A 26,970-nucleotide genomic window follows, 5' to 3' on the forward strand; every position below is an offset into this window, starting at 1 on the left:
CTCTGAGCACTATGCCACTTAACTTCTGAGGTCATCAGTCGCCTAGAACTTAGAACTAATTAAACCCAACTAACCTAAGTACATCACACACATCCATGCCCGAGGCAGGATTCGAACCTGCGACCGTAGCGGTCGCTCGGTTCCAGACTGTAGCGCCAAGAACCGCACGGCCACTCCGGCCGGCTGGGCGGGTTTAGTGACATCTCTGAGCAGTCAGAGGGACAGTGTCTGTGGTACAATATCCACAGTAAACGTCTATCTTCAGGAGTTCTGGGAACTGGGATGTGCCAAACTTTTTTGGTGTGTGTAAAAGGAGGCGGGGAGTATTGTGTTGTCAGTAGAGAAGCATTAACAGCAGAGCGGGTCAGCCAGGAGAGCTCAGCGACTTCGAACGTGGACTAGTCATTACCTAAGTAACAAATCCATCGGGACATTTCAACTCTTCTAAAGCTGCCCAAATCGGCTATTGGTGAAGTGATTGTGGTGGAAACGCGCAGCAACAAGCACAGCTGAACCAAATTTAGGCAGACCTCATGTGCTGAAGGACAGGGACCGTCGAGAACTGCGGAGTGTTGCTTAAAAATCGTATGAAATCAGCGGAAGGAGTCACTCGTGTATACCAAAATGCTACCAGCAGTCGAACTAGCACAGTGACTGCACATAAGGAGTTAAAAAGAATGGGTTACAATGGTCTAGCAGCTTCTCATAAGCCACACGTTACTGTTGTCAATCCTAAGCAATTCCTTAGGTGGTTAAAGAGCTAGGCCACTGGTCAGTGGACGACTGGAAACAAATGATCTGCGGTGACGAATAGTGTTATATGCTGTTGCATTCCAATGGAAGAGTTTGCGATTGGTGAATGGCTGGAGAACGCTACCTGCCATGATGCATAGAGGCAACAGTGATTTTTTTTTTTTTTTCGTGGTCTGGTGTGGTCCCCTACATGCGGAGGATATGAACACATTTTACAGCAGTGCGTACTGCGTACAGCAGAGGAACAGCTCGGAGACAATGACTCGTTGTATCAGCATGACAATGCACTCTGTTGTAAAGCAGCATCTGTAAGGCAGTAGTTGTGGACAGTAATATTCCTGAAATGGACTGGCCTGCCCACAGTCCCCACCTGAATCTAAAGGAGCGCCTTTGGGATGAGTTGGAACGTCGATTTAGCGCGTGACACCAACTTCCAATATCAGCACCTTCTCTAGTTTCGGCTCTTGAGGAAGAATAGGCTGTCATTCTCCCGCAGACATTCAGACATCTTACTAGAAGTGTCCACAGCAGAATTCAAGCCGTAATTAAGGCGAAGGGTGGACACACCCAGTATTAATGTTCAATTATAGGTGTATGGATACATTTTATCAGACAGTGTGTAAAATGCAGAGCACGTCATGTAATACAAAGTACATAGGACAAACAAGGTGAAACTATAAAATTCGGTACAACAGCCACAAAGCTGGATTCAGACGTTTTTCGGCAGATTCTCAATAGCTCGTAATATTCGATATACAGATCATCCTCTGGCCGTGTTAGATAAAACACTCAGTGTTTGGCACAGACTAAATAAAGGAAATAATGAATTTCTCACTCCTCAGAGGAACGCACGCTGATTTGAAACTTCCTGGCAGGTTAAAACTATGTGCCAGATCGCGACTCTTAACCAGAACCAAGTACTAAGCGGACAATGCCCTAACCTACCAAGCTATCGAAACATGACTAACGAACCGGCCTCACAGTTTCAGTTTTTCCAACAGCTCTCACCTATTTACAAAACTTCACAGATGTTCCTGAGTCGTGCCTGGATAGCTTATGATGATGAAGAGCTTGCATTCGAGGCAGTAACTCTACCCCCTGATGGAACAGCACAGCGAAAGTATCTGCTTTTGAAATGAAAAAGGAAATGTTAAAATACAGACTATTTCTGAGAGTGCGGTGGATACAAGAGTATTATTTTTTGTAATTTTGGCATTTTAAAAATTTCTAGGATTTCATGTATTTACTACTGTTGCAGTTCTGCTGTTTAATTTCAGTAATTTATGTCTAAAACCAGCTCAGATAATAAAGCAATATATCGCAGAAGAAAATACTGTGCAAGAAGATGGTTCAAGTGGCTCTGGGCACTATGGGACTTAACTTCTGAGGTCATCAGTCCCCTAGAACTTAGAACTACTTAAACCTAACTAACCTAAGGACATCACACACATCCAAGCCCGAGGCAGGATGACCGTAGCGGTCGCGCGGTTCCAGACTGTAGCGCCTAGAACCGCTCGGCCACTCCGGCCGGCGTGCAAGAAGAAATTAAAATTAATTTACGTTTAAGAAAGATACACAAGGTGTCCCAGGAATGTTGCGACAAACTTTGACGGGATGTAGAGGGTGTCTCCAGTAACAAATCTAGGATAGGAACACATGTCCGGAAACATCATCTAACAATGCTGTGGAGTATCGACGTTATATATATCTGCACCTGCCAACAGGCCACACCTTAGGCGGTAAATGCGACTTCGTACACTGACGCACTATTTAAAACCGGTCAACATCCAAGATCGCATAATTTTTTTTTTATTTAAGCCAACCGGTTTGTTGTAAAACGTGTTTTACAACAAAAGATTTCATATATTTACAAAATTGTTAAGGCTTTCGCGGCCACTTGTTGACAAACTGCCTATTGGCTTCTGTCTCGAGTTCTTCGGCCGACGTTCATTTAATGATTTTTCTGATGTTTCGCTAGCACGAGTGGCTGGCATTGTCAAAGCTTCACCCTCCATTGCCGGTGGTGAACTGGAGCCGAGCTCGCGGGCGCAGACTATATGTACCTGGCGCGCCAACTTCTGAGGGCTTCTCCGCGGTCATTTCCGGTGCGGTTCTCCTCTTGCTACCTGCGACGGTCGTTCGCTGCAGTACGGGAAGCCAGGATCCGTTTACCTTAAGGCTTTCTTCTTTCTTGTTCAAACTGTTCGCGTGTTTTTGTATTTCTACAGCTTCTCTGAACAAGCGCGTGTGATAATGCTTCTCTACAGCCAGAACTTCCGTGTCGGCGAATTTTATTACGTGGTCGGTCTCATTCAGTGCGTGCTCTGCCACGGCCGATTTCTCCACCTGCCCCAACCTGCAATGTCGCTTATGCTCTTTGATCCTGGTGTTGATGGATCGTCCAGTCATTCCGACATAAACTTTTCCGCATGTGCATGGTGTACGGTATATTCCCGACATTGCAAGTGGGAATCTTTTCTCCTTCGCCGATCTAAGACACTCTTTGATCTTCCTTGTCGGTTTGAAAATCGTCTTTACGCCATGTTTGCGCAATATACGGCCGATTCTGTCCGTCACTCTGGTAATGTATGGCAGAAAGGCCGTACCCGACATTTCTTATTCTGGTTCCTTACTTCGCCGAGTGTTTGGGTCTGTTACACTTCTAATATAATTTTTGGAGTACCCATTGCTCCTCAGGACAGTTTCCAGGTGTTGCATTTCTCGTTTGAGGTGTTGCGGCTCACATATTCGTCCTGCTCTCGTTACGAGCGTACTAATCATGCCTCTTTTCTGGCTCGGGTGGTGGTTTGACAGTTTGTGCAGGTATCGGCCCGTGTGTGTCGGTTTTCGATACACGCTGTGTCCCAGGTTTTCGCCGTCCCTTGTGACAAGCACATTTAGAAATAGCAGTTACTTGTCCTTTTCTACTTCCATGGTAAATGTTATGTTGGCATGGAGGCTGTTCAAGTGTCTTAGGAAGTAACCGAGCTGTTCTTCACGATGGCTCCACACCACGAAAGTATCATCGACGTACCTGTACCAATCATTAGATGAACGTCGGCCGAAGAACCCGAGACAGAAGCCAATAGGCATTTCATATATTTACTACTATTGCAGCATAGTGAACGTATTATTGTGGCCAAGATAGATACGAAGCCCACACCTGCTACAGTAGTACAAGTTTATATGCCAACTAGCTCTGCAGATGACGAAGAAATTGAAGAGATGTATGATGAAATAAAAAAAATTATTCAGATAGTGAAGGGAGAAGAAAATTTAATAGTCATGGGTGATTGGAATTCGGTAGTAGGAAAAGGGAGAGAAGGAAACGTAGTAGGTGAATGTGGATTGGGGCTAAGAAATGAAAGAGGAAGCCGCCTGGTAGAATTTTTCACAGAGCACAACATAATCATAGCTAACACTTGGTTTAAGAACCATGAAAGAAGGTTGTATACATGGAAGAACCCTGGAGATACTAAAAGGTATCAGATAGATTATATAATGGTAAGACAGAGATTTAGGAACCAGGTTTTAAATTTGTAAGACATTTCCAGGGGCAGATGTGGACTCTGACCACAATCTATTGGTTATGAACTGTAGATTGAAACTGAAGAAACTGCAAAAAGGTGGGAATTTAAGGAGATGGGACCTGGATAAACTGAAAGAACCAGAGGTTGTACAGAGTTTCAGGGAGAGCATAAGGGAACAATTGACAGGAATGGGGGAAAGAAATACAGTAGAAGAAGAATGGGTAGCTTTGAGGGATGAAGTAGTGAAGGCAGCAGACGATCAAGTAGGTAAAAAGACGAGGACTAGTAGAAATCCTTGGGTAACAGAAGAAATATTGAATTTAATTGATGAAAGGAGAAAATATAAAAATGCAGTAAATGAAGCAGGCAAAAAGGAATACAAACGTCTCAAAAATGACATCGACAGGAAGTGCAAAATGGCTAAGCAGGGATGGCTAGCGGACAAATGTAAGGATGTAGAGACTTATCTTACTAGGGGTAAGATAGATACTGCCTACAGGAAAATTAAAGAGACCTTTGGAGATAAGAGAACGACTTGTATGAATATCAAGAGCTCAGATGGAAATCCAGTTCTAAGCAAAGAAGGGAAGGCAGAAAGGTGGAAGGAGTATATAGAGGGTCTATACAAGGGCGATGTACTTGAGGACAATATTATGGAAATGGAAGAGGATGTAGATGAAGATGAAATGGAAGATACGATACTGCGTGAAGAGTTTGACAGAGTTCTGAAAGACATGAGTCGAAACAAGGCCCCGGGAGTAGACAACATTCCATTGGAACTACTGACGGCCTTGGGAGAGCCACTCCTGACAAAACTCTACCATCTGGTGAGCAGGATGTATGAGACAGGCGAAATACCCACAGACTTCAAGAAGAATATAATAATTCCAATCCCAAAGAAAGCAGGTGTTGACAGATGTGAAAATTACCGAACAATCAGTTTAATAAGCCACAGCTGCAAAATACTAACACGAATTCTTTACAGACGAATGGAAAAACTAGTAGAAGCCGACCTCGGGGAAGATCAGTTTGGATTCCGTAGAAACACTGGAACACGTGAGGCAGTACTGACCTTACGACTTATCTTAGAAGAAAGATTAAGGAAAGGCAAACCTACGTTTCTAGCATTTGTAGACTTAGAGAAAGCTTTTGACAATGATGACTGGAATACTCTCTTTCAAACTCTAAAGGTGGCAGGGGTAAAATACAGGGAGCGGTAGGCAATTTACAATTTGTACAGAAACCAGATGGCAGTTATAAGAGTCGAGGGACATGAAAGGGAAGCTGTGGTTGGGAAGGGAGTAAGACAGAGTTGTAGTCTCTCCCCGATGTTATTCAATCTGTATATTGAGCAAGCAGTAAAGGAAACAAAAGAAAAATTCGGAGTAGGTATTAAAATCCATGGAGAAGAAATAAAAACTTTGAGGTTCGCCGATGACATTGTAATTCTGTCAGAGACAGCAAAGGACTTGGAAGAGCAGGTGAATGGAATGGATAGTGTCTTGAAAGGAGGATATAACATGAACATCAACAAAAGCAAAACGAGGATAATGGAATGTAGTCGAATTAAGTCGGGTGATGCTGAGGGAATTAGATTAGGAAATTAGTCACTTAAAGTAGTAAAGGAGTTTTGCTATTTGGGGAGCAAAATAACTTATGATGGTCGAAGTAGAGAGGATATAAAATGTAGACTGGCAATGGGAAGGAAAGCGTTTCTGAAGAAGAGAAATTTGTTAACATCGAGTATAGATTTAAGTGTCAGGAAGTTATTTCTGAAAGTATTTGTATGGAGTGTAGCCATGTATGGAAGTGAAACATGGACGATAAATAGTTTGGGCAAGAAGAGAATAGAAGCTTTCGAAATGTGGTGCTACAGAAGAATGCTGAAGATTAGATGGGTAGACCACATAACTAATGAGGAAGTATTGAATAGGATTGGGGAGAAGTTTGTGGCACAACTTGACCAGAAGAAGGGATCGGTTGGTAGGACATGTTCTGAGGCATCAAGGGATCACCAGTTTAGTACTGGAGGGCAGCGTAGAGGGTAAAAATCGTAGAGGGAGACCAAGAGATGAATACGCTAAGCAGACTCAGAATGATGTAGGTTGCAGTAGGAACTGGGAGATGAAGAGGCTTGCACAGGATAGAGTAGCATGGAGAGCTGCATCAAACCAGTCTCAGGACTGAAGACCACAACAACAACATTGCAGTTCTGCTGTTTAATTTCGCTAATTTATGTTTAAAACCAGCAGTTTTACAACAAAAGATTTTAAAACCTGAAGATAACAGCATAGTCTCTCGAAATTTGTTGTCTTAAATAAAAAAAATTATGCGGTCTTGGCAGTTGAATGGTTTTTAACAATTGAACAGATCGTCCTTCAGTTCTCTCAAAACGAGAAAATTCAATCTCGCAGTGTCGTAAGTTACTTAGTGACCGCGACTTATTGCCGCGGTCGCCAGTGGACTAGATGGAGCTACCTGCACCGTTGATAGACCCTGTCTCCTATGAATCAAAAAGTTCAAATGTGTGTGAAATCATATGGGACTAAACTGCTAAGGTCATCATTCCCTAAGCTTACACACTACTTAACCTAAATTATCCTAAGGACAAACACACACACCCATGCCCGAGGGAGGACTCGAACCTCCGCCGAGACCAGCCGCACAGTCCATGACTGCAGCGCCCTAGACCGCTCGACTTATTCCGCGCGACTTCTATGAATCTAATGCTCTGTTGGCTTAGTATATGACGGTTTCGGACATGGGTTTCAATCTGCGGTTTATTTTTCTCCAGTATACCGAAAGATGTTGGAGATTATAGAGGGTATCAGGAGAAAAATAAACTGTGGATGGAAACCCGCGTTAGACCGTCACCCTCTGAGGCGACAGAGCATCACAGTCATAGGAGAAAAGGCCTGTTTACGCAGCAGCTAGCTCCACCTTCTCCTCTGGCGATCGTGGAAATCAGTTTCAACCACTGAATAATAAAGTACACTGCGAGACGTTCCGCCGACGGTCCGTCAGCATACGAAGTCACGTTTGCTGCTGATGGGGTGGTCTAGTGACAGGCGCCAGTATCAATAACTTCGACACTCTGTAGGCTTGTTGGAAGACGTTTCTGGACACGTGTTCCTATCCTCGATTTGTTCCTCAAGAGACCATCTGCAACACCTCGAAGATTGAAGTAACGTTTCAGGGGCGCCCTGCATTCTTCCACATACAAAAATTTATACTGGTAGCGTCATATTTGTTTGAATAATGCCTTGATATTGGTTAAGCTTTCTGTCCATACCTGTACTTCCGTTTCAACTCTGTAGCGCACTGCATTTCAAAACAGTAAAGCACTTCTCGTTGTGAGAGCATTGCCCACGAAAGGCGAAGTCTTGGGTTCGAGTCTCGGTGCGACATGCAGTTTCAATGTGCCAGATAGTTTCAGTAACGTATTGTTCTGTACGAAACTCGTTTTTGTATGGGCATTGCCTTTGTAGCACTCGGACACATGTAGCACCCACACTGGCAGTTTCCAGTGATGACTCGCGATGCGTTTTCGTCTTGTTTTACTCTCGGAGTTTCGAGGCAAACCTTTTAATGACACCGTGTCTTGTCTTGTCTTTGATCGCGCGCACACGAGCACTGGCCGTGTCGCCGCTTGCCCACTCTGAACAGCAAACAATGAATTCGTGGCGCTTTGTCGGTAATGCCCTGCAAAGTTAAGCTGGAGGGGAGGCAGATGAGGCGCGCGCTTAGCGGCTGACACGGCGCTGGCTTCCCCCATCCCACTACACGGGCTTCCCGCCCTGCTTCTTCACACGGACTGTGTGAACGCTTGCATCCGACTGCTGCCACGGCGCATCGTTACCATGGAAAAAACTAACAAGCAACTGAGTAACTTTTAACGGGACTCGATTGTAGTTGTTTACAAGTTCGGGTATTGCACAAGACAGATTTAACAAGAGTTAAATTTGTCCATATGCACGTCAGAGATATTGCGTGGTTATAATTAAAGTGCAGCTACTCACAGAGGTCCAGAATAGGCTGTAATTATCATGCGGCAGCAAAACTTGGCAGATATTCTAATGCGTTAATGCGGGACATAATTGCACAGGAAAAAAATTTGTTCGAATTTTGGCCACCAGTAGCAAATCTGGCGCTGTGACTGCAAGAAAGACGTATAGAAATGTTTTCATATGTTATGGATTAGAAACGTGACGTGGGCAGAAAATGTCAAACAAGTGAGAAAGGCTTAATGTTGTTATTATTAACCGCCGCATATACAATTTTTTTCAATATGAGCACCGGAGACATCGACAAGATACAGTACAGCGTCAGGTTTGCACCTGGTAGTCAAAATTGGAACTAACTATTTTCAAGCGTAAATCTGTTCCACATTAACTAGAACTGCGCTCTACCAAAACTACAGTTTGATAGGGCTGGTATAGTACATAAATGACATAGTAAATTGTAGGATTACCGGTGTTACTGGTAGCAGTGGTAGGGAAAGAAACATAAATTAATGCGTGAGAGAGAAACTCGGAATCGACTACCTCTTTCGTTTATTTGCTTCGCTCATAATATGAAATGCACAACTTTGAATGTCAGACCATTGTACCGGGTGATCAAAAAGTCAGTATAAATTTGATAACTTAATAAACCACGGCATAATGTAGATAGAGAGGTACAAATTGACACACATGCTTGGAATGACATGGGGTTTTATTAGAACCACCCCATATTGCTAGACGCGTGAAAGAGCTCTTGCGCGCGTCGTTTGGTGATGATCGTGTGCTCAGACGCCACTTTCGTCATGCTTGGCCTCCCAGGTCCCCAGACCTCAGTCCGTGCGATTATTGGCTTTGGGGTTACCTGAAGTCGCAAGTGTATCGTGAACGACCGACATCTCTAGGGATGCTGAAAGACAACATCCGACGCCAATGCCGCACCATAACTCCGGACATGCTTTAAATTGCTGTTCACAACATTATTTCTCGACTACAGCTATTGTTCAGGAAAGATGGTGGACATATTGAACACTTCCTGTAAAGAACATCATCTTTGCTTTGTCTTACTTTGTTACGCTAATTATTGCTATTCTGATTAGATGAAGCGCCATCTGTCGGATATTTTTTGAACTTTTGTACTTTTTTGGTTCTAATAAAACCCCATGTCATTCCAAGCATGTGTGTCAGTTTGTACCTCTCTATCTACATTATTCCGTGATTTATTCAGTTTTCAAATTTATACTGACTTTTTGATCACCCGGTATATTTTATGTTATTATGAAACGTTAGTTAAATTTTATAAGTAATAAAGATTAGTTGATCACGTAACTTCTGCGATTTTATGTACCCAAAGAAATTACTGCTGATGCAAGTACAGCTTACATGCAAAAACTTAAAAAAAATGTCTATATAATTATTGTTGTTATTATGTACTTAATAGAAAGTTTTTCATCATGATCAAAGGCAAAAGTTTCCTGTTATTGTCGACAAATACTAAAGTTTTTTATGACTAATAGAAACATGTTTTGTATAAGCTCCACGAAGTATTGAAAGGATGTTTGATATGTTTGTGTTTTTTAATTTTTATCTTTTTTTGAAGATTGTGTTTTTTAGCACTACATGATAAATCTGTATTTTCTTATTTTTACTACGACATCCCTTTTGTAAACTAACAATTTTCGAATAAAACCTGTATTAAGCATCGAACATTTCAATTTCGCTATGAATACTGTTCATTTTTAAGTAACAGGCGTGAGGATAACTATGTATAACAAGAGATGTTCTGTAGGTTATACGGCCCTTTATATATCCTCACTCAGTTTCTAGTCACTTCATTGCTTCCTGTTTTTGGGGGAACCTTGTAAGACAATGATGTAAACAATAGGATCGAAATGAGGTAACACCTGTTACATACGCAACACACCTAACATACAGGTAACGCAGTTACGATCTCAACTGACCAAAGCTACTAGGAAAACTACAGTAGTCTGCGTTTGCATACAATGATTTACAGTAACCTACGATAGTTCTACTACTTAAGCATTAACACATTAGAATATCTTACAACTTTCGCTCCATACGATAATTACAGCTCACGCTGGATCTCTCAGAGTAGCTGCACTTTAATCTTAACCACCCGGTATTATTGAGAAAACGTACAACTTTCGAAGTGCCGTTTTTTCCCTCAAAACATGTTTTCAATGCTATTGCGTTCCCCATACACGTTAACATGCCCCTAGACTTGTTCCAGGTGTCAAATCATGGAGAAAATATTTTAAACATTCATTACTAGATGGTGCACGTTCTTTGTGCCAAGCAATACTTCCCAATTGAGTTCCAAGTGCGATGCATCAATGTCTCCTCCATTTATTCTGGTATGATTTGAAGGGGTAAGACACAAATTTTTGGTGAATAGACTTAGCGTTTTGAGCTGTGGCAGAGATTTTGCAGTTGTAGGGAAACTAGGAAAGATAAGCGAGACTTACCCATGATTGTTGAGTCACCTAAAGCTATGAACGCACTCCACGTAATTCCAACTGACTCCTTTGGTTCTGAAGATGCTGCTGAATCATTATTGTATATGCAGGCGTGTAAGATCTTCACACACAGTCTCCTATTCACCCCTCTCAAATAGCTACATAAGAATGGAAAATTGTTAATGTGTTTAAAAGAGGAAAGATCATGGGGGATGCTTGCCGTGCCGTACTTTATCTGAAAGACCAGCCATGCTTATCAGTTGCAAGACAGAAAGACCTGTTGGTGTTGCCATTTCTGTCTTAACAGCACAGCGAGTTGTACGGTCAACTGTGCAACATCTTCGAACAAAAATGGAGTCGTGTAAGAAACAGAAGTCAATACTCAGAGTTTTTACTTAAATTCAATGTTTAATGTCTAGCAACGGCTTACTAAACGAACTCAACAATGAAACGCCGCGCTGGGTAGCCGTGCGGTCTCGGGCGCCTTGCCGCGCTTCGTGCGTCTCACCCCGTCGGAGGTTCGAGTCCTCCCTTGGGTGCGCACGTGTGTGTGTGTGTGTGTGTGTGTGTGTGTGTGTGTGTGTGTGTGTGTGTGTTTTGTCCTTAGAGTAAGTTAGTTTAATTGAGGTTAAGTAGTGTGTAAGCCTAGGGATTGATAACCTCAGAAGTTTGGTCCCATAGAACTTACCACAAAATCCAAAATCCATAATGAGACGTGCTGCTTTCCTTTCGATCTCTTCTGTCTCTTCTCTTAACGCTACCTATTCGATGTGCCAAAACTGGTTTGTAATACTCAAGAACTTGCAAGCAAATTTTTTTCGTGAGTGAATTACGAGTCTGGTATTTCAAAGTGTCATCGAACTTTATTTTTCCTCTTTTATTAAAGTATTTAAAAAAAGGATGATTAGTGTTTCACGTCCCATCGACGGCACTGTCACTACGAACGTTGTTTAAGTTTGGAACATATGAGGATACGGAAGGAAAGGAGGCAAGACTGGCTTTCTTTTCGGACGAAAAATCCCGGCATTTGTGTTAGAAAATTTAGGGAAGCTACGGAAAGACCTACTTCAGAATTTAGGGTAGGCAAATAAAAATATAGTTACCAAAACGTTTGCATCTGCAAGCAGTAAATACAAAAATGATTGTTAGTTCGTTACAATCTGAAACCTTCAAACAAAAGAATCACTCGATTAGTGACCACTTGTTATCTGAAGACAGTCTGCAATTTTTGATGTATTGCTTTAAAAATTAATTAAGTAACCAGAAATAATCTGCAATAAGGGATCGTGTAGATTAAAAAAATAGCGATCGCAGATCCAACACGACGATCTAATGATGGTGGAGTTTATTTTCAGTGCTGAAAGGTAGTCCTAACCGATGTCTTCGAAAAACAACGTTGTCGAGAGTGTTTATTCAGCGTCAACAAACAGCGCGCTAATCAAGAAATGTCAAAGTTCTTCTTTCAGATTAAGTGCACGAATCACTACTGAGTAAACGTAACGGACCTTACAAAATGTTACCGCCCACGTTAACACACGTGTCCTCAGTTCACGAGATGTCGTTTTGTTCACACACACACACACACACACACAGAGGAGGGAGAGAGAGAGAGAGAGAGAGAGAGAGAGAGAGAGAGAAGTTTGCAAAGTATCCCACACGGTTAATCTTGCGCCAGTTGCAGTAAAGTGCAGAGGGAACAGTAGCCGCCCATACAAATGCTTTCGAAGTGTAAACACGTTTACTGCTCATGGTGCTCATAAAAGTGATTGTGTGAAAGCACATCATCGATGTCAGAGTACCATAAATATGATATGGGAAGCATATGGTCAGGTTGAAGTTTGTTATCACAAAAGCAGCTGCATATATGGATGGTTCAAATGGCTCTGAGCACTATGGGACTTAACATCAGAGGTCATCAGTCCCCTAGAACTTAGCACTACTTAAACCTAACTAACCTAAGGACATCGCACACATCCATGCCCGAGGCAGGATTCGAACCTGCGACCGTAGCGGTCGTGCGGTTCCAGACTGAAGCGCATAGAATCGCTCGGCCACCGCGGCATAATATGGAGAGACTACGAAGTAGTATCCGTTTCCATTAAATGCAAATGTCTCGACTGATTGACTCACGGACTCATTATCGCCCAGGAACTTGAAAGTTGCAGAGGCTGTTGATTTTATACTGTAGGCGTCGTTTAAGAAGGGATTTTTTGAAATTCTGCCCCTATAGGGGTGAAATAGGGGCTGAAAAGTTTTTTGAAAATATATCGCTGTTAAGGCAATTTTGAGGCCAGACCAACGAAAATTGGTATTTGGTTTCCCAGTCAGAAATAAAGAAATACACGTTTGGAAATTTAACCTCTATGGGCGTGAAATAGTGGGTGAAAGTTGGTTTTGAAAATAAATTGTTATTAAAGAACTACCAATGTCTTTTTACAGCTACACTTATGAAAATTGGTATTTGACTTGTCACTTACAAATAAAAAATGCGTGTTTCAGTTTTTCTGAAAATTCAGCCCCAAGGAAATGAAATAGGGGATGAAATGTTTTATGAAAATACGTCACTATGAAAGCATTTTAAAGCTAAATCTATTAAAATTTGTACTTAGGTTCTCAGTTAGAAATAAAAACATACGTGTTTCACACTTTTTGGAAATTCAAGAGGGTGAAATAGGTGATGAACATTTATATGGAAATATTTCATTATGCAAACACTTTTGAAGCTTAACCTACGAAAATTTGTATTTTACTTCTCTGTTAGAAATAAAAAATATGCATTTCACTGTTTTTTCAGATTCAACCGCTAAGGAGGTGAAAGAGGGGATTGATTTGTTTTATGAAAATACTTCGTTGTAAAAACATTTTGAAAGCTACATATTTGGAAACTGGCATTTGGCTTCTCGGTTAGAAATGAAAAAAATAGGCTACGTGTTTCACTGTTTTTGGAAATTCAACTCCCAAGGGAGTGACATAGGTGAGGAAAATTTTTAAGAAAGTACTTCGTTATATTAAAAAAAGCTAAATCTTTGAAAATCGATACTTCACTTCTCGGTTAGATATTAAGAAATGTATGTTAGGGGATGAAAAATTCTATGAAAATATCACCACAAGAACGCAGAAGTTTCTATGTAAATAGCACCACAAGAACGCAAAAGGCGTTATTAATAGAAACCTTGGACTCCAGCTATCAGAATCGCTTATTGGTCAGACGACAGTGCTTCTATGTTCTTAATTAGTGTGAAAAGTTTAGAAGGTGTTGCAATTTATGAACAAAATAAAAATTCGATTAAAGAAAGAAAAATCTGTTCGGACCGTACAACCTGTTCGAACGAAAGAGCAGGCGCTAAGATAGTTTTGGTATAAGCCAATTGTAACAGTGGAATTAATTTCATGAATGTAACACTGACCTTCAAGAGAACAGTGCCTGTTTAAAGTTCATTTCTTTATTCACTATTTATATGTTTTGTATCTCTTAATTAGGACGGAATTTCCTCATTTTTCCTCTATCGCAAAATAAGAAGATATTATCCGCGTTGATCAATGTCGCTCCACCTTCATAATACACAGAAAGGTAAATATCAAAATGTTTTTCTTAACTTCAATATATTGACTTTTGAGTCACGCCCATTCAGCCATCTCAGCAACGGAAAGATGATACAACAGTGTATTGGAGGCGATTTTCATGTCAGTTACGACGATACGAACGTAAGGCCAACACAAAACCCACTCCTCGAGCAGAGAAAATCTCCGATTTGGCCAGGAAGCGAACCCGTGCCCCGTCCGGTTAGCAATCTGCCACGCTGACCCCACAGCTACCGAGGCGGGCTATGAAAAATGTTGGTTATCTGCTTCCGTTTTCGACAGTGTTCAGTATTCAGTCACGAAAATACATTTCACTTTTATGGCATTCCATTAAAAAGAAACAAGTTCCTAATGCTGTAATACGTCACTGGATTGCATATCTTTCAGTTATGTAAGCTATTTCACAATAGTGAAGAACAGGCAAGCACCCAGCCTTGTTCAGGTGGGGCCCTAGTTTCAACTTCGCTCGTGTGTCTATCTACTCTGTTTCAGTCCTTGCACTGTATGTCACGGGGACGGTACAAAGCAAGCAACCCAGCATTCACCAAGATGAGATTTTGCTGCGGAATGACCACAGATATATGTAAGAAAGAGGGCATCATTTATTACACCTCCGTAGATTTATCTAATATTCGGTAAGTTAAAGATTTCGGTAAGTTAAAGAAAATAACAAGAAAGAAGTAAATTGAGGAAAAAATGTCACAGAAGATACAGGATGGATTATAATAATTTATCTAAGCTATCATTACACGAATAAGCAATATTCACGCCGGTCGGGGTGGCCGAGCTGTTCTAGGCGCTGCAGTCTGGAACCGCGCGACCGCTACGGTCGCAGGTTCGAATCCTGCCTCGGGCATGGATGTGTGTGATGTCCTTAGGTTAGTTAGGTTTAAGTAGTTCTAAGTTCTAGGGGACTGATGACCTCAGAAGTTAAGTCCCATAGTGCTCAGAGCCATTTGAACCAACCCATATTCACCCTAGATTCATTGATTTTCAGAAAGACGACACGAAATTGTTGTTAAGGAACACAGACACGAAAAACAAATGCTAACAAAAGACTCCCCCCAATGAACCACGGAGCTTGCCGTTGGTGGGGAGGCTTGCGTGCCTCAGCGATACAGATAGCCGTACCGTAGGTGCAACTACAACGGAGGGGTATCTGTTGAGAGGCCAGACAAACGTGTGGTTCCTGAAGAGGGGCAGCAGCCTTTTCAGTAGTTGCAGGGGCAACAGTCTGGATGATTGACTGATCTGGCCTTATAACACTAACCAAAACAGCCTTGCTGTGCTGGTACTGCGAACGGTTGAAAGCAAGGGGAAACTACAGCCGTAATTTTTCCCGAGGGCATGCAGCTTTACTGTATGGTTAATGATGATGGCGTCCTCTTGGGTAAAATATTCCTGAGGTAAAATAGTCCCCCATTCGGATCTCCGGGCGGGGACTACTCAAGAGGACGTTGTAATCGGGAGAAAGAAAACTGGCGTTCTACGAATCGGAGCGTGTAATGTCAGATCCCTTAATCGGGCAGGTAGGTTAGAAAATTTAAAAAGGGAAATGGATAGGTTAAAGTTAGATATAGTGGGAATTAGTGAAGTTCGGTGGCAGGAGGAACAAGACTTTTGGTCAGGCGAATACAGGGTTATAAATACAAAGTCAAATAGGGGTAATGAGGAGTAGGTTTAATAATGAATAAAAAAATAGGAATGCGGCTAAGCTACTACCAACAGCATAGTCAACGCATTATTGTGGCCAAGATAGACACGAGGCCCACGCCTACTACAGTAGTACAAGTTTATATGCCAACTAGCTCTGCAGATGACGAAGAAATTGAAGAAATGTATGACAAAATAAAAAAAATTATTCAGATAGTGAAGGGAGACGAAAATTTAACAGTCATGGGTGATTGGAATTCGGTAGTAGGAAAAGGGAGAGAAGGAAACGTAGTAGGTGAATATGGATTGGGGCTAAGAAATGAAAGAGGAAGCCGTCTGGTAGAATTTTGCGAAGAGCATAACTTAATCATCGCTAACACTTGGTTCAAGAATCATGAAAGAAGGTTGTATACATGAAAGAACCCTGGAGATACTAAAAGGTATCAGATAGATTATATAATGGTAATACAGAGATTTAGGAACCAGGTTTTAAATTGTAAGACATTTCCAGGGGCAGATGTGGACTCTGACCACAATCTATTGGTTATGAACTGTAGATTGAAACTGAAGAAACTGCAAAAAGGTGGGAATTTAAGGAGATGGGAGCTGGATAAACTGAAAGAACCAGAGGTTGTACAGAGTTTCAGGGAGAGCATAAGGGAACAATTGACAGGAATGGGGGAAAGAAATACAGTAGAAGAAGAATGGGTAGCTTTGAGGGATGAAGTAGTGAAGGCAGCAGACGATCAAGTAGGTAAAAAGACGAGGACTAGTAGAAATCCTTGGGTAACAGAAGAAATATTGAATTTAATTGATGAAAGGAGAAAATATAAAAATGCAGTAAATGAAGCAGGCAAAAAGGAATACAAACGTCTCAAAAATGACATCGACAGGAAGTGCAAAATGGCTAAGCAGGGATGACTAGCGGACAAATGTAAGGATGTAGAGACTTATCTTACTAGGGGTAAGATAGATACTGCCTACAGGAAAATTAAAGAGACCTTTGAAGAAAAGAGAACCACTTGTATGAACATTAAGAGCTCAAATGGAAACCCAGTTCTAAGCAAAGAAGGGAAAGCAGAAAGGTGGAAGGAGTATATAGAGGGTCTATACAAGGGCGATGTACTTGAGGACAATATTATGGAAATGGAAGAGGATGTAGATGAAGATGAAATGGGAGATACGATACTGCGTGAAGAGTTTGACAGAGCACTGAAAGGCCTGAGTCGAAACAAGGCCCCGGGAGTAGACAACATTCCATTAGAACTACTGACGGCCTTGGGAGAGCCACTCCTGACAAAACTCTACCATCTGGTGAGCAAGATGTATGAGACAGGCGAAATACCCACAGATTTCAAGAAGAACATAAGAATTCCAACCCCAAAGAAAGCAGGTGTTGACAGATGTGAAAATTACCGAACTATCACTTTAATAAGTCACGGCTGCAAAATACTAACGCGAATTCTTTACAGACGAATGGAAAAACTAGTAGAAGCCGACCTAGGGGAAGATCAGTTTGGATTCCGTAGAAATATTGGAACACGTGAAGCAATACTGACCCTACGACTTATCTTAGAAGCTAGATTAAGGAAAGGCAAACCTACGTTTCTAGCATTTGTAGACTTAGAGAAAGCTTTTGACAATGTTGACTGGAATACTCTCTTTCAAATTCTGACGGTGGCAGGGGTAAAATATAGGGAGCGAAAGGCTATTTACAATTTGTATAGAAACCAAATGGCAGTTATAAGAGTTGAGGGGCATGAAAGGGAAGAAGTGGTTGGGAAGGGAGTGAGACAGGGTTGTAGCCTCTCCACGATGTTATTCAATCTGTATATTGAGCAAGCAGTAAAGGAAACAAAAGAAAAATTCGGAGTAGGTATTAAAATCCATGGAGAAGAAATAAAAACTTTGAGGTTCGCCGATGACATTGTAATTCTGTCAGATACAGCAAAGGACTTGGAAGAGCAGTTGAATGGAATGGATAGTGTCTTGAAAGGAGGATATAAGATGAACATCAACAAAACCAAAACGAGGATAATGGAATGTAGTCGAATTAAGTCGGGTGATGCTGAGGGTATTAGATTAGGAAATAAGACACTTAAAGTAGTAAAGGAGTTTTGCTATTTGGGGAGCAAAATAACTGATGATGGTCGAAGCAGAGAGGATATAAAATATAGACTGGCAATGGGAAGGAAAGCGTTTCAGAAGAAGAGAAATTTGTTAACATCGAGTATAGATTTAAGTGTCAGGAAGTCGTTTCTGAAAGTATTTGTATGGAGTGTAGCCATGTATGGAAGTGAAACATGGACGATAAATAGTTTAGAAAAGAAGAGAATAGAAGCTTTCGAAATGTGGTGCTACAGAAGAATGCTGAAGATTAGATGGGTAGATCAAATAACTAATGAGGAGGTGTTGCAGAGGATTGGGGAGAAGAGAAGTTGGTGGCACAACTTGACTAGAAGAAGGGATCGGTTGGTAGGACATGCTCTGAGGCATCAAGGGATCACCAATTTAGTATTGGAGGGCAGCGTGGAGGGTAAAAATCGTAGAGGGAGACCAAGAGATGAATACACCAAGCAGATTCAGAAGGATGTAGGTTGCAGTAGGTACTGGGAGATGAAGAAGCTTGTACAGGATAAAGTAGCATGGAGAGCTGCATCAAACCAGTCTCAGGACTGAAGACCACAACAACAACAACAACAACAACAACAAAAGACTTTCTTTAAAGTCAGTGCCGCCATTAGACTGTTTTTTATTTGCAGTGTTACATTTACACGATCATGGTTTCGGCTTCAAAGTGCCATTATCAAGTGTTTCAATGTTATACAGTGCTTAAGATGGCATACTGTCTTATTTTAAAATACACTATTAGTCACATTGTCTAAGAGTCAATATTTCTGGCAAAAGCCTACTGCTTTATCACTGACAAGGGAACATCGCCATCGCACCCCCCTCAGATTTAGTTATAAGTTGGCACAGTGGATAGGCCTTGAAAAATTGAGCACAGATCAATCGAGAAACAGGAAGAAGTTGTGTGGAACTATGAAAAAATAAGCAAAATATACAAACTGGGTCGTCCATGCGTAAGATAGGCAACATTAAGGGCAGTGTCAGGCGAGGAGTGCCGTGGTCCCGTGGTTAGCGTGAACATCTGCGAAACGAGAGGTCCTTGGTTCAAATCTGCCCTCGACCGAAAATTTTGCTTTCTTTATTTTCGCAAAGTTATGATCTATCCGTTCGTTCATTGACGTCTCTGTTCACTGTAATAAGTTTAGTGTCTGTGTTTTGCGACCGCACCGCAAAACCGTGTGATTAGTTGACGAAAGGACGTGCCTCTCCAATGGGAACCGAAAACATTTGATCGCAAGGTCATAGGTCAACCGATTCCTCCACAGGAAAACACGTCTGATATTTTGTATACGACACTGGTGACAGCATGTGCGTCACATGACAGGAATATGTTGTCGACCCACCTAACTAGTACACTTGGCGAATGGGTGAAAAGATTCTTCTACCTTGCCCGATTTAGGTTTTCTTGTGGATGTAATAATCACTCCAAAAAAAGTGATGAAAACATAAGAGTTTCTCACATAAACTGAAAATAAAAAGTTAAAATTTTCAGCCGAGAGCAGAATTGAACCAAGGACCTCTCCTTCCGCAGCTGTTCACGCTAACCACGGGACCACGGCGCTCCTCGCCTCACATAGCCCTTAATATTGCCTATCTTACGCATGGACGACCCAGTTTGTATATTTTGCTTATTTTTTCATAGTTCCACACAACTTCTTCCTGTTTTCTCGATTGATCTGTGTTCAATTTTTCAAGGCCTATCCACTGTGCCAACTTATAACTAAATCTGAGGGGGGTGCGATGGGGATGTTCCCTTGTGAGTATATCCTCAACAGAAAAGGAATGCTGGGGTTTAGCGTTCCTCCGTCTTATCGACGACGATAAATGCAAACAGATGTGCATTTTTCTTATCGTAGATAATTGTTCGAAATTTTTTTTCACCTACATTGTAGGTTGTAATTTGTCTCCAACATGCCAAGTCGCAATATACCAACTCTTACTGATACGTACATTGCATTATGACAAGGGTAGCATGCTACACCGCCAGTTCCAAACGATCGAAAGGAAGGAAGGAAGGTCATTAGATGTCCATTAGATGATAGACGACTCTAGAATTTAGCATCAGATTTTGAAGAAGGGGTTTTTAAAAACCGCCATGGGAATGAAAACCGTATATACGAGTATTTGTTCAAATATGCTCCTCCGTCCGACGTTCAGCATTTACAAAGTACGACTTTATTTTTACCGATTATCAGTTTTAGTTAAGCCTTATACACCAGAGTGTATGTTGACAATAATACAGAACTGTTGCTTGATCTGTAGGAACCAGTGTACTTGAAACTTGACTGAGCGTTGTGTTGCGTGGCGGATGGCGTACGCCGACAGTTCATAGCTTGTTGTTACACTCCTGTCTATAGGCCGATCGCTTTTAATCACTCGATTGCAACGCGTTGATCATGCGAGGGCGCCATTCATGGCTGGGATTAAAACCAGCAATAACCTACAGGAGACTACATCTAGTAGTGTTTCAAGCACAAGGATGCATTTACCGCGTGACGGATGATAGCAGACTGCAGTAAACATAGTCATCGATCACCTTACACGCGTCAAAATAGAACTGTAACTTAAGTTTCTAAAAGTGGTGATCAGGCAAGCAAACAATGATAAAATCATATCAAAATACAATTACTGAAATAAAACTAGACGGTATGAGACACACATACGCTACAGTGCTTCCTACACCGTTTAAGCAAACATTCTAATGAAGCTTTTACACAAAAAGTTTCGTCGAATAACGCATTAGAATGACGAAGCAGTGCACATTTTTGATGATATCCAGAAAGCATCCAAAAGCTCCTCTACGCTGATGTCCTAAAAACTGCGATATATGTATCTGCCAATTATTTTTTATTAAAGTAAATTTTATTAAAGTAAACAATGGCAAGAGGTCTCCTCCTCTCAAAAACCCACATAATGGAGGGGAGGGGGGGGGGCATCAATACTGAGTGAGAGACGTCTGTGAAGAATCCAAACAACCCTCCTATTACGCCCAGAAGAGCTTCATGACTGTTAACACGATTTATATCTATAACGGAAGAAGGTAGAGTCACTATCTATTTTTAAAACATACGTATTTCGTAGATTAGCACAATGTTTCGTTTGTGTAGTAGCTGGGAATAGACAAGTTGAATTTTAAAATTAATTACGTTAATTTAATAGACTATGATCATAACCATTAATTCTACCAAGTAATCTGGGAAGAATATGAAGCTTTTGTCAGCCACGGTTGATATCAATTCTTTTTTCATCGCGCGATTCGCATTTGTATTCCTTCGTGAGCGTACAGATATGCACAGTTTTATAATTGGTCCACGCAGCGTTTATACGAGGGCTGTTCAGTAACGAATGATAATAATTTTTTGTGGTCATAATTTCTCGCTCTAAAATTTAATCTTATGATATTCTGTTACCTTGATGTGCAACAAACACGTCGTAGTAGTTTCATTGTTGTAACTCCTGTGAGAGGCAGGCACATTTTCAGTATAACCTACCGCTGCAGTGAAGGTAATACGCGAGGTATAATATACGGCTTTGAAATTCTGCTTACGTCTCAACAAATCTTCAGTCGAGGCCTATACAATGTTACAGGCGGCCTATGGAGAGTCTATTCTTCCCTACAGCACAGCTCGAAGGTGGGTTAAAATGTTTAAAGAGGGGAGACAATCAATTTCAAAAGAAAGTGGACCCGGTGCTCCAGTTACTGCTCTTACGGAAGAACACATCAACACTGCTGCTGGCATTGTGAGAGAGTATTTTTAGTTATCAGTAATCGATATTTTTCGGTATTTGTTTGGCCTCGGTTATAACAGGTGTTATTTATTTCTTGCTAATAACCGACCGAAATATCAATTAGCAATAGCAGCAGTGCTAAAATTTTTAGTCTTTTAGTACACATTTTTTTTAAAAAAGGAGTAATTTTTATTTGTAAAATTTGCGTTGGATTAAAATATCTTAATTATAGGAAATGGAGAAAGCGATCAGTGCTATTTTAATAAGAATGCTGGCAGAAATAAGCAACAAACAAATGGCATAAGAATCGGTACAGCACTGCTGAGAGAATAATGTCTCTGCTGCCGTGTGTCGTGGCTTAAGTATGCCCACACCTGACTTATGCGGTAGTTCCTCAATGTCGTCGCTGGACATCCGTCGTACTGCAGAATGGCACCAACCCCAGTCTGCAAATATTTTTACGAAGCGACCCAGCAGTGAAGTACAATGCTTCATTTGCTTTAAAGGATTAAAGATTTGTTTGCCATTTCTATGAAATAATAAGGGAAAGGAAATTATGGCAACAGTAATAAATTAAAAACTTAACAACCATTCATTCATAGTATATAACAAAAACAGAAAGTAGCTAACCCGCTGCCTATGTCTCCACAATATACCTTTACAGCTTGTAGCCCTTGAAAACGGACCAATTAACACGAAAACAGAGTACTTCAACTTCAGTTTTCACCCTCTAGCACTGACTATTCGTAATGGCCATCCACTATTACGATCCCCGATTACAACATGATTTTTAGCAGAGTTTAAAAAATATGGAATCAAGAGAAGAATACTGGTGATTTTTTGTATTTTTCAACCACTTATCAGTTTTCGAGAAAAGCAGTGAACGGTGTCAAATATGCTCAATCTTTGTTCGCTCTCTAAGTTTATTACAGAAAATAATAGGAAACAGGTTATACTGAATGGATTTGACAGTGATGTTAAACTGGTGTGTAAGAAAACCGATACAACCGAAAACAAGTCATTTCAGCGACAACCACAATCCCTTGCCGTGACACGAAAAAGTGGCTTCTTTTCTGAGTAGGCGTTTACTACCACATTGTGTCAGTATTTGTCAACACTACAACTGTATTTAATGAGTCGTGCAGACTCCGTCTTCTATAAGTGATGGAGAGGAACAAAGATTTTAGCAAGCCACCCTTTCTTATTGGAGCTGTGGGCTAGCCTGTGCAACGGTAGTCGGAGAAGCCCAGTGCCAGCTTTGGCGAAGAGCAGCCATTATCGTCGCTTTCTACCAGTTGATCAGTTCAAGCAAAAGGCCAGCGGACAGGAATACACGTCCGCCGTGAATGAAGATAAGTGGATGGCGAGGCGCCTAGTGCTAGAGAAACAGGTGTTCTACCAGGCGGCTGCTCCTCTAGCCGGTGCCTGCGAGCGAGGAGCGGGCACGTTCAGTCCGCTTGTGGGAGATTGAGACGAGTTGGTCCCCAGCGCCTCCTGCTCCCCATATCTGCACTTTTAAGATATTACATAACTTGTTAAGCCCTTCTCCGCGAAACGACCTCGGCCGCCTTGTCAGCACCCACTTCGCCGTTTATTTTTCTTCAAAATTAATGTTCGCACTAACTTGCGGGCAGTCTTCAGCAAAGAAACACGCGAAAAAAGAGTGCTGCGCTTATTCCTGTGACATCTCTCTCTCTCTCTCTCACTCACTCACTCACTCACTCACACACACACACACACACACACACAGTCACACATGCGGGCGCGCTTCAATGAGGTGTGTGTGTGTGTGTGTGTAAAGGCGTTTTAGTCCAGAAGAGGCGCGATGCCATGGTAGTATTCAAGATTTATTAACCCAAAAACCGTAAGTTTGACTTACCGTCGACCGTCATCATAGACGAAGCACAAGTACAGTTTCGAAAAAGATGGTTGTGGTGGTGGTGGTGTGGGGGGGAGGGGGTGAAGGAAGATATCGGTCGTTGGCTTGTTGAAGAAATCATCGCGGCGTTCAACTTACACTTACATGGTTTAGAGAACACGAGAGGGAGCTATTAGGATGGCAGGATGAGAATTTTTGATAAACGTCATTTATTCTACTGGGGGAATAACAGACTAATTATCTCCTAGAAACATTCTTAGACCGAAATATTTGCTTGCTGTGAAATGATCTTCATGAGTGTGTTTCTTCAGCGGCTAGAAATCTGAATGTTCCACAGGTAGAGACCCAAATACACTCCAAGACAAAAAACAGAAAAAAAAAGAAATGACGCACCACGAAGGAAATAGCTGAATGCGACAGAAAATGGTACATGTGATGTACATACTCAGAGAAACAAATGATTACAATTTCAGAAAAACAGGATGCTTTATTCCAGAGAAAAGGCTTCACAAACTGAACAATTCAATAATTACTTGGCTTCGCACTGATTGAAAGAGATGTTGGATGCCCTCCTGAAAGATATCGTGCCACATTCTGTCCAACTGGCGCGTTAGATCGCCAAAATCCATTGTTGATTGGAGGGCCCTGTCCATAATGCTCCAAACGTTCTCAACTGGGGAGAGTTCCAGCAACCTTGCTGCCAAAGATAGGGTTTGGAAAACATGAAGACAAGCAGTAGGAACTCTCGCCATGTGCGGGACGCTATTATCTTGCTGAAATGTAAGCCCTGGATGGCTTCCATTAAGGGCCACAAAACGGGGAGTAGAATATAGTTGACGTATCACTGTGTTGTAAGAGTGCCGCGGATGACAACCAAAAGGGTCCTGCTGCGAAAGGAAATGGCACCCCAGACCATCACTCCTCGTTGGCGGGCCAAATGGCGGTCGGCAGTCAGGTTGGTATCCCACTGCTGTCTGGGGCGTCTCCAGACACGTCTTCGCTGGTCGTCGAAGCCTGGGATCTCAGTGACTGAAGTAGAATTGTCTTCAGTGATGAGTCCCGCTTCGAACTCAGCCCCGATGATCAGCGAAGACGTATCTGGAGAGCCCCAGACACCAGTGGGATACCAACCTTTCTGTCATCCGCCATAAGCCCCAACAACCAGGAGCGAGAGTCTGAGGTTCTATTTTATTTCATAGCAAGACCCGTTTGGCTGTCATCCACGGCACTCTTACAGCCCATTGGACAGAATTTGGCAAGATATCTCTCAGGAAGACGTCCAACAACCATCTATCACTCAACACCAAGCCAAATACGGTTCAGAAGTGGACCAGTCCCTTACTGACTTGCTCAGTTTGTAAAAACCTTCTGTTGTGCAGTCTCTTACTGACTTGCGTGTTTCTTTGCTGAAGACTGCCCGCAAGTTAGTGCGAACATTAATTTTGAAGAAAAATCCTTCTGTTGAATAAATTATCCAATTTTTCTGACGTTTTAATCATTTGTCTGTCTGTACATGTAAGCCACATCTAACCATTTCCGTCCCATTTAGATTATTCTTTAATGGTAAGGTGTGCTTTTGTGTTAGAGTGCATTTTAAATATGTGGGAACAGTTTATAGCGGAGAAGGATAATCGGGGGTGGAGGATGCTGTTCGGCTACCTCAGTTAGCGAAACTCACCTCTCTCTTCTGCATAACCATTCTGGTTCTTATGCCGTTCTTACGCCCTTGTAAGAGACATGACTTCCACCGTAACAATCGACTAGCTCAGTTTTAGTTGCACCTGCCAGATCTTCCACAACATCTTTCCTGTTTCTTTTACCCGTATTTGTGTTTGGACACCTATGGCTTCATTCAGATGAATGACGGGTACATAGATGTCCGAAAATCAGAATGAAATACCAGCATAAATTCGTCAATGAGTTCCCTCGTTGTAGAGACTTCTAATGTGGTTTGAGCCCGTATTTCCTTTTGTTACAACTTTGAATCTTGTAGACACAGTAGGGGACAGACTGAGAACGTGGCTTGGAGGATCGCCAAATGGCAATACAGTGACAGGTTGGAGCTACCAATATGTTTTGAAGAAAAAGCTCCTACCAGCATTACGAGAATCACGACCGGAAATTGTTACACGTGTGTTCTTTCACCAAGATAACGCACCAGCGCATCGGGCCAAAGCGACGCTGGACTTCCTTCGAGGAAAAAAAAGCAAAAAACAACTTTGGAGTAGTTTCTCATGTTCCTCACTCACATTACCCGACTGCTACCGAATTTTGACTATTGCCAACGATGAAAGCTCCACTAAATGGTCACACTTTATCCAGTCGTGCCACGAGAGCATCAGCAGTTTATCTGTTGTGAGAACACACTCCCACGATGGAAACGTTGTGAAATGTGTGTGTAGCTGCATGGAGATTGCGATGAGAAATGACAGAAATTTCAAATTTTGTGCTTGTGACTATTTAGTGGCAAAGATATTCGCAGACCTTAGAAATTAAAAGCACCTCATTTCAGTGGTGTTAATCGATCTTTCAACTAATTTCCCGTCTTGAAGGTGATCAGTTCCGAAACTCTGCATCTTATCTATTAGTAACAACACACTCGCTAGTGTTAAACAGTTCTGACCTTCTCCCTTATTTACTATGCCCCAGAAAGCTTCCAGTACATTCTGCAAGCAAAGGAGGTACCGTCTGCATGCAAAAACCGACAATTTCGCTCTGATGCAATACGAGCAGTGGCGTTCTATGGGGATTCAGGATTGCAGCTGTACAGACAGACTTTAGTTGTTCTCTCGTACTAACTGCAATTTGCATTAATCGTCGGGGAAACGTGCGCGGAGGTTTCCTCGTCATTGAGTTTCGTAATGGCTGTAGTGTGTGCACCGCTAACGGGAAGTAGAAATGCGGCGCCGGAGTGCTCACGACGCGAGAATTCCGTCGTTTGTGTGCGCTGCGGCTCGCATTGTTGCAGGACTGAAATTCCGCTGCGCCATGGCTGGCGAGGGGGCGGAGCGGAGGGCTGTCCGCAGACTTGGCCGGCACTTTTCTGCTTCCGCCGGTGATGTCGTACCCACCCTGCCACCCGGGACAGATTTCTTTCTTCTCCTTCAGCGTTAATTAGCTTCACTTAGAGCTGGCCGCCGTGCGAATTTTCTCCTCCGTGTCTGCCTGCCATATACCACCTCCCCCAATTGCCAACGATAAAGTGTTGTTCCTAGAGTTTGTCCTCCGGTCTGTTCTCC

The 26,970-nt window shown here is 42.1% G+C and overlaps 2 protein-coding genes across 7 annotated transcripts in view; both read right to left on the minus strand.

Moving 5' to 3' along the window:
* Window positions 1-25,430, minus strand: part of LOC126470821 (succinate dehydrogenase assembly factor 3, mitochondrial-like) — a 49,922-nt gene extending 24,492 nt beyond the window's left edge. The window contains exon 1 of the mRNA XM_050098832.1: window positions 25,410-25,430. Coding sequence (XP_049954789.1) covers window positions 25,410-25,430 — 21 coding nt within the window. The remainder of the gene's footprint in view (window positions 1-25,409) is intronic.
* LOC126470158 (protein O-linked-mannose beta-1,2-N-acetylglucosaminyltransferase 1-like) overlaps window positions 1-26,970 on the minus strand; it is a 2,280,325-nt gene that overhangs the window by 252,811 nt on the left and 2,000,544 nt on the right. The window lies entirely within an intron of this gene.

The sequence above is a fragment of the Schistocerca serialis genome, chromosome 3 (genome assembly GCF_023864345.2).
Source record: "Schistocerca serialis cubense isolate TAMUIC-IGC-003099 chromosome 3, iqSchSeri2.2, whole genome shotgun sequence".
Lineage (NCBI taxonomy): Eukaryota > Metazoa > Arthropoda > Insecta > Orthoptera > Acrididae > Schistocerca > Schistocerca serialis.